The sequence below is a fragment of the Gracilinanus agilis genome, chromosome 3, assembly GCF_016433145.1.
Source record: "Gracilinanus agilis isolate LMUSP501 chromosome 3, AgileGrace, whole genome shotgun sequence".
In the NCBI taxonomy this organism is placed as follows: domain Eukaryota; kingdom Metazoa; phylum Chordata; class Mammalia; order Didelphimorphia; family Didelphidae; genus Gracilinanus; species Gracilinanus agilis.
In genome coordinates this window covers 621295298-621303674 of record NC_058132.1, presented here as the reverse complement: position 1 = coordinate 621303674, position 8377 = coordinate 621295298, and the positions used below count along the sequence as shown (strand labels likewise).

The 8377-nt window shown below is 37.4% G+C and overlaps 1 protein-coding gene across 1 annotated transcript; it reads left to right on the top strand.

Annotated features, from left to right (window-relative positions):
• The first annotated feature begins 257 nt into the window (after positions 1–257).
• Positions 258–2176, top strand: SCG2 (secretogranin II). Its single transcript, XM_044667587.1, has one exon. The coding sequence runs from the start codon at positions 258–260 to the stop codon at positions 2130–2132; it is 1875 nt and encodes a 624-aa protein (XP_044523522.1). The 3' UTR covers positions 2133–2176.
• The last annotated feature ends 6201 nt before the right edge of the window (positions 2177–8377 follow it).

Below are 8377 nucleotides of genomic sequence, written 5' to 3'. Positions count from 1 at the left end.
TTCTGAACCCAAGGCCAGACCTTAAACCAGTAAAGCTGTGTTGGTTTCCAGTGGTCTTTCTTTATGGTGGCTATTACCAAGAAAATGTCCCTATAGCTTCATGAATTTATTCTGAAATTATCTTAATACTCTTGGTTTTTGTTGTCAGAATGTAATGAAAAAGAAGTTACTAATAAAAAAGGAGGTCCTTGAATTTCCCAATTTTATTTTATTTTTGTTAATTGTTCTTTTCTTTCCTTTAAGGAAATCTTTCAAACATGGCAGATCCTAAGACCTTCTGGCTTGGAGCAGCCTTGTCTCTCACCTCCTTAGTTTTCCTAGTCTCTTGTGTTGATGCAGCTTCATTTCAACATTACCAGCTGCTTCAGAAAGACCCAGACTACAGATTAAAAAACTTTCAAAGATTCCCCAGCCCTGATATGATCAAGGCCTTGGAGTACATAGAAAACCTTAGACAACAAGCTAACAAAGGGGAAATCAACCCAGAGTATAATTCCTACCAGGGAGTTCCAGTTCCCCTGCAGCAGAAAGAAAGTATTGATCAAAGCCATTTGCCAGAAAATTTAAGGGATTCCTTGAACGAAGATGAGTCACATTGGATTCGAATAATACTAGAAGCCTTGAGACAAGCTGAAAAAGAGCCTCAGTCAGCACTTAAAGAAAACCAGCCTTTTCCCTTAAATTCTGAAAAGAACTTTCCTATTGATATGAGTGAAGATTATGAAGCTCAACAGTGGCCAGAGAGAAGACACAAGCATGCCAAGTTGCCACACATGTATGAAGAAAGCTCCCGAGACAACCCTTTTAAACGTACTAATGAGATTGTGGAAGAGCAATACACTCCCCAAAGCCTTGCAACTCTGGAATCTGTTTTCCAAGAGCTGGGGAAGCTGACTGGGCCAAACAATCACAAGCGTGAGAGGGTTGATGAGGAACAAAAATTATATGCAGATGATGAAGATGACATCTACAAAGTTAACAACATTGCCTATGAAGATGTTGTTGGTGGAGAAGACTGGAACCCAATAGAGGAAAAAATAGAGACCCAAACTCAGGAAGAAGTAAGAGACAGCAAAGAGGAAATTGACAAAAATGAGGAAGAAATTGATGACGAGATGAAGCGTTCAGGACAATTTGACATCCCAGATGAAGATCTTAGGAAAGAAAACAAGGATCAACTTTCAGATGAAGTGTCCAAGCTAATGAACTATTATTTGAAAAAGTTAGTTAATGGTGTAGGAAATGGGAAGTTCAGGGGCATACAAAATGAAGAAAAGAGATCAGGCAAATTTTTTGAGAAACAATTTGATCCTCAGTCAATTTATCAGTTAATTGAAATATCAAGGAATTTGCAAATTCCACCTGAGGATTTAATTGACATGCTCAAAACTGGGGACAAGCCAAATGAAAGAGTGGAGCCTGAGCAGGGACCTGAACTGCCAGATGACCTAGAGGAAATCTCAGAGACTGATATAGAAAGTCCTGATTTGTTCCCAAATAAGATGGGTTCCCAGAGTAGCTATGGAAAACAATCTGGACATGCTGTGACAGATTCCCTACCTGAAGGTCTTAATATTGAGGACATTTTAAATCTTTTAGGGACTGAGAATTCAGCAAATCAAAAAGCCCCATATTTTGCTAACCAGTTTAATAGAGAGAATATTCTCCCAAGGCTCTCTTATTCTCCTGGAAGACCTAGGGGACAACAAATTCCCAAAGCTGCTTGGATTCCAGATCTGGAAAAGAGACAAGTAACATATGAAAACATGAAAGAGAAGGATGAAGAATTAGGAGATTATTTAGCTAAAATGTTAGCTAAATACCCCGAGGTTATGAATTCAAACCAGATGAAACGGGTTTCTATCCCAGGCTCCTCTGATGATGAACAACAAGAAGAGGAACAAATTGAGCAGGCCATCAAAGAGCATTTAAGCCAGGTGGGATCTCAAGAGTCTGATAAACTGGGCTCTGTCACCAAAAGGCTCCCTCTGGTTACCCAGGAGAATGATGAAACCCAGAACAGACAGTACCTAGATGAAGATCTATTGCTGAAGGTTCTGGAATATCTCAACCAGGCAAAAACAGAAAAGGGAAGAGAGCATATTACTAAAAGAGCAATGGAAAATATGTAGGTTGCTTCTGTCAATTGCCCTGCCTCCCCTCAATTGCCCCAAGGTTATTTCTCTTCTGTGTGTTGCCCTTTTCCCCCTGTTCATTTGTACTTTCTCTGAATGATGTATAGGCAAATGGCTCCAGACCAATGGAGGGTTTGCTTAATCTATCCTAAGCTGTTCTCTTGTTTATGGATATGTGTATATGTTATGATTCCTGGATAGAAATAAATCATGTCAATTGTTTAAAGAAAGAAATGTATGATATTAGTTAATATTGCATCCTCAGAAACCAATTACTGTGGTATTGCTGGCTGCAGAAGATCAAGGGTGTCTGATATCTTGAAAATTTTAAAAATTAATTGAATTATTTTGTTACTGTCTGTAGTGTTTTGTGGAGTACTGAAGAAAAATAAAGCATTAAATATATAATATATAGTTTTATTTACAAGGCTTTTTCTATTGTGTGTTTTACTGTTGATCAATAAATATTATTTCTGGACAATATTGGTCTCTTCATTATGGCTAATTAAAGGCTTATGGCTCTGGGGCAGACTGTCCAGACCCTCCAAGGAACTGTAGAACCTACAAGTAAAAAATTTATGGAAACAATACCCTTTGCAGCCAATCTGGGAAAGATATTGTGAACTTGAATTTATGTAAGCATGCTGTCTGCTCTTGGGACAGCATCCCCAGATTTCATGATCTTTAATTCCTGTCTATTCAGCAACCATCCCAGGCTTTGAAAAAATATTTAAATCTCAAGAGTACATTCTACTTCCTGTTGGGTAACATGAGTCCTTACTTATCATTATTATTATTTTTTAGAAAAATCTCTTTCATTGGTCTGCCACAGAGCCAGAAATCCTTATTATTAGAGTTATTCCTTTAAGTTAAGGTGTTGTCTCTAGAAGGACCTTTTTAAAAGGCCCATTATCTAGGAAGGTTAAAACATAAGTGCCAAGAACACAATTGTATGGCCTTTTTGTCACTCTCCATGACTTAGGAGAGAATATTTTGATGGCAGAAGGAAGGCTATTGGTGTTTTCCAAAGAGATCAGCCCCTGATGGAAGCCCTGGAGTAGGAGACCCTGAGAAGCAATGAAAGTGTTGATGTGGTAGGAAGCAGGTGGGGAGTGGGGATTAGAAGCAAGGATATGGGCAGGGGTAGGGCAAGGACAACACCAAAAAAGAATATTGAAAAAAAAAGACTTCAAAAAGCCTTTATTCTTTATATTTTTGTCTAGAGTCAGGCTATCTATTTATTACAAAACCATAGAATTGTAGAGTGAGAAGAGACTTCATTGGAATCCATATCTTATCCCATTCATGAATCTCTTCTGCAATATATTTTATAAAGGTTTTCTGGTTTCTGCTTGATCATTTTCAGGGAAAAGGAACTTGCTACTTGGTGAGACAGATCCTTTCACTGGGCAGCAGCTCTCTTTCTTAGAAATGTTGCCCTAACATCGAACTTAAAGAGTTCCCACCATTAGGAGCTATCTGATGTATATAGTTGAGTTAAAGATTGTAAACCAAAGTGGCAAACAACACTTGGAGCTGGCAAATTGTCTAGCCCCATAGGCTCTCTGAGGTACTGGGTTGGGGTGGGGTGGCATACTTGTTTCAATGCCTATAATAAAATAACGTCTGGAAATCTGGTGGTCAAAAAAAGAAATATGATTTCAGAGAACAAACCAGGCTATGTCTTTCCTTAACACCCCCCTCCCCTTTTTAAAATAAATTTCAAAAGAGGTGTTCTACACTGGATTTTCAGAACAGACGTGGGGATTTAAATAAAGTCACTAGGCTTTATTCTTTTCCTAATACCAAAATCTCTTCCTGTGTGGCCACATAAGAGAAGCTCATAGACTCTTTCAGTTCATGGCAGTCAACATACTCTTAGGGGCAAAAAGAAATCTGACCAATTTGTTTGTTCTTTCCATTGCAAATTGAAGTAAAAGAAAAGATTTAATTTTAATTTGTTTCACTGGGATATTTTAGCTATTAGCAGCATTAAGAGGTGAACCAGATTTTTTCTTTTTTCTTATTTTAAAAATATTTAAAAAATTTTATTGTCATGTAAAACATACTTCCACATTAGTCATTGTTATAAGAGCAAACTCCTACAAATAAAACCCCAAAATAAAATCAAAGATAAACCGATGTGAAAGAGGACTCCAACACTTCTTTTCTGAAGGTAGATAGCATTTCCCATCATAAATCTTATAGGATTCTCCCAGGTTATTGCATTGCTGAGAGTAGCCAAGTTTTCACAGATAATTATCATCCAACATTGCTGTTATTGTGTACAATGTCCTCCCAGTTCTACTTTTTTTGCTCTACATCAGTTCATGCAGATCTTTCCAACTGTTTTTCTGAAATCACCTTTTTTTAAATTATTTCTTATAGCACAATATTATTCCATCACCAACATATACCACAATTTGTTAAGCCATTGCCCAATTGATGGATATCCCCTCAATTTCCAATTCTTTGCCACTACAAAAAGAACTGCTATAAATATTTTTGTGCAAGTAGGTTCTTTCCCTTTTTTATTATCTCTTTGGAATACAGACCCAGTCGAGGTATTAATGGATCAAAGGATATATACAGTTTTATAGCCCGTTGGGAGTAATTCCAAATTGCCCTCCAGAATGGAAGATCAGTTCACATCTCCATCAACAATACAGTAGTGTCCCAATTTTGCCACAGTCCTTCCAACATTTACCAGTTTACTGCCATAGAGGTCAATCTGATAAATTTGAGGTTGTATCTAAGTGATGTTTTAATTTGCATTTCTCTAGTCAAAAGGGATTTAGAACATTTTTTCAGATGATTATTAATGGCTTTGATGTCTTTCTCTGAAAATTGCTTGTTTGTATCCTTTGACCATTTTGAACCAGATGTTGAATTCAACAAGTATTTAGTAAACTTTTTTTTTTAAACCCTTAACTTCTGTGCATTGACTTATAGGTGGAAGAGTGGTAAGGGTAGGCAATGGGGGTCAAGTGACTTGCCCAGGGTCACACAGCTGGAAAGTGTCTGAGGCTGGATTTGAACCTAGGACCTCCCGTCTCTAGGCCTGGCTCTGAATCCACTGAGCTACCCAGCTGCCCTTTAGTAAACTTTTTTTAATGTAAGGTACTATCCTAGGCTCTGCACATTAAGCACACACACACACACACACACATAGAAAAAATGTCCCTGCTTTCATGGAGCATGCATTCTATCAAACATTGAGCTATTTATTTATTATTTTACAGAAAACAATGCTAACCTAGAAGAATAAAGACTCCCATTAACAGAACAATATAAACAGAATTCAGTAACTTGTAGCTATAGATTCAGGTGTCTGGAAGGCTGATACACTTCATCAGATCACAAGACAGTTTTTGCAAAACTGCTAATTAGACTTTTCGAATTTTACCCCTTGCACTGGGCATTGTCTGAAAAAAAAAAGCCAAATTTTATCTTTGTCCCAGTGCCCTCACTCTCTGATGCAACTTTCTTCAGTACCAACCTATTTCTGTTGCTACTGTGACCATAACCTCTCTGGTAGATTATTCTATTACTACTTTTTGGATCTTTAAACCTTTTTAAAATTACAAAGAATTCCACTAAGGGAAAGGAAACAGAGGCAAGGGAGGGAGGGGATCCCAGCACAAACTAGCTCAGTTTAGGCATCTTACATCAATTCTCACATGACAAAGACTGCCATGATACCAGGATGGATAAAGGATCCCATCTTTTACCCATAATATTTTGGTGTCACATCTTGTGACTTGGGGAACTACAGTTAAAAAATGTCTAGCTGGGAACTTTCTCCCCTTATAAAAGGTCTAAGAGCTTCAGTTCTTTTCATTCAATAGAAAATTGGGGGACTTTCAATAGAGAGAGACTAAGAATGGAGAATACCAGCACAGACTCTAATGAATGCCGATGGAGGATGCTGGGTGGTGGGGAAAAGGCCCTCTTACAAAAGCATTATTGATTTAACACCACTGCCAAATACCCATTCCAGATTGAAATCTTGTGAAATTATGAATCCAAGGAAGAGAATTCCCAAGTGCTAACATGTATGTATGTGTATATATACATATGTATATACAAATGCATTTTTATACCCATCTGTATAATTTTCTAACAATCATCTAAAGCTGAAAGTGTACTATTTTCACTTTTAAATATAAAGAAAATGAGACTTACAGTACTCAAAGATCTGTAACATGGCCATTTGCTTATAAGGATGATAGGGTCATAGTTTTAAAACAAAGGGCACTTTAAAGGCTATTAAGTCTAACTGCTTCCCTCCCCATAATCTTATAAATAAAGATATTGAACCATAGACAGGGTCACACTCCTCGTAAGTATCTAAAGTGAGATTTGAATCCATCTTTTTTATTTCAAATCCAGTACATTAATTTGTCCACTGTTCTGATTCTTAAGCCCACAGCACCCAACATTCCCAAACGGTTTTCTGTCCACATACTAATCAGAATTTACTTTTCTTTGTTCTCTATATCAAATGAGACTGAGCACATTTGGAGTCAGGACTCCTGATTTTGGGACCACTGTTTTCCCCCCCTCTAATCACAGCTCTTATTTATGCAACACTTTATACTTCTAAAACAACAGTCTTGTGTCAGAGGTAGTGCAAGTATTATTGTCAACCCAGTTTCACTTATCAGAACACTAAGGGTCAGAGGAGTAAAATGATTTGTCTATAATCTCAGAATGGGTTCCAAATCAACAAATATGTCCAATTGAGAGTCTTATGATGGTTGATTCAATAGATCTGGGCATTTTATGCAGAGATGTGATAATTGAACCCATGGGAACTGATGATATTATTTAAAAAAAGTAGAAAGAGAACAGGGCAGGACCTAGAAAAGAGCCTTGAATGGTATAGTTAATGATAGTTAGGGGTTAGGATATGGATGATTAGAAATCTAAGAGCAGTCAGTTAGGGAGGAGGAGAAACAATAAAGAATAATATACCTAGGCTCAAGGAGGAGAGAATATCCAGGAGAAGAGGATGCTTAGAAGTGAAATGTAATGGAAATCTTAAGAAGAATGACTGAGAAAAGACCTCTGGACTGATTAAGAGATCACTAGTAACCTTGAGCTAAGTGGTACAGGTTCTAAGCCTGGAGATAGGAAAATTCATATTCCTAAATTAAATCTGGCCTCAGATACTTATTAGCTCTGTGACCCTAGGCAAGTCACTTGACCCTCTTTGTCTCAGTTTCTTCAACTACAAAATAATGTGGAGAAAGAAATGGCAAATCACTATAGTATTTTTGCCAAGAAAACCCCAAATGGGAACACAAAGATTAGGACAATACTGAAATGTTTGAACAATAAGAAATAACCTTTGAAAGGGAAATTTCAATTAACTGATGACTTCAGAAGCCAGACTGAAATTAACTGAGATCATATGAGTTGGAGGAAAAATGGAGGCAATGAGTATAGACAATTTTTTTCTAGGAGTTTGGTTGTTATTAGAAAAGATTTAGGACAAGAGATTGAAAATAAAATGAAGTTGTTGTTGTTGTTTTGTTGTTTTGTCTATTTATTTAGGATGAGGGATACCTGAGTGTTTGTAGGCATTTGGGAATAATCATGGAGATGGAGGATGCTTAAATAGAGGTAAATTTCCAGAAAAGACAGAAGAGGCTATGTTCAGGGATATGAACAGAGGGATTGTCCTTGGCAAAAACAAGGGCTTACTCTTCATCAGGGACTGTTGGAATTAACATAGTGCAGAGAATGATGTCAAGGTGTTTCGAGACACATAACAGAGGCAAAAAGGAAACTCATAATACATGACTGCTATTTTCTCAGTAAAGCATGCTGTGAGATCTTTGCTTAATGAGAGTACAGGGAGATGGTACAGAAAGCTTAGGGAGAGGAAAGAAGACTTGAAACAAACACTAGAGTATGTTATAGGTAATCAAATCATTATTCATATTATAGAGAATCAGTTTATTGTCCAATCATGTCATTTGCTTCTTCCTGACTCCATTTGGGGATTTCTTGGCAAAGGAGCTAGAGCATTTGCCATTTCTCTAGCTCCTTTTTACAGGTGAGGAACTAAGGTAAACAGGGTAAAGTGATTTGCCCAGGATCACAGAGCTAGTAAGTAGGTAAGGTCAGATTTGAACTCAGGAATTCAGGAAGGCTCTATCCACTGTGCCACCTACCTGGAAGAAAACCAACTAGGGAAGCATAAAAGGATTGCTTTGTCTCAATAAGGCCAAATA

What these genes read in the sequence shown, in the direction of transcription:
- SCG2 (XM_044667587.1), top strand. Translation starts at nt 258, where the DNA reads ATGGCAGATCCTAAGACCTTCTGGCTTGGAGCAGCCTTGTCTCTCACC.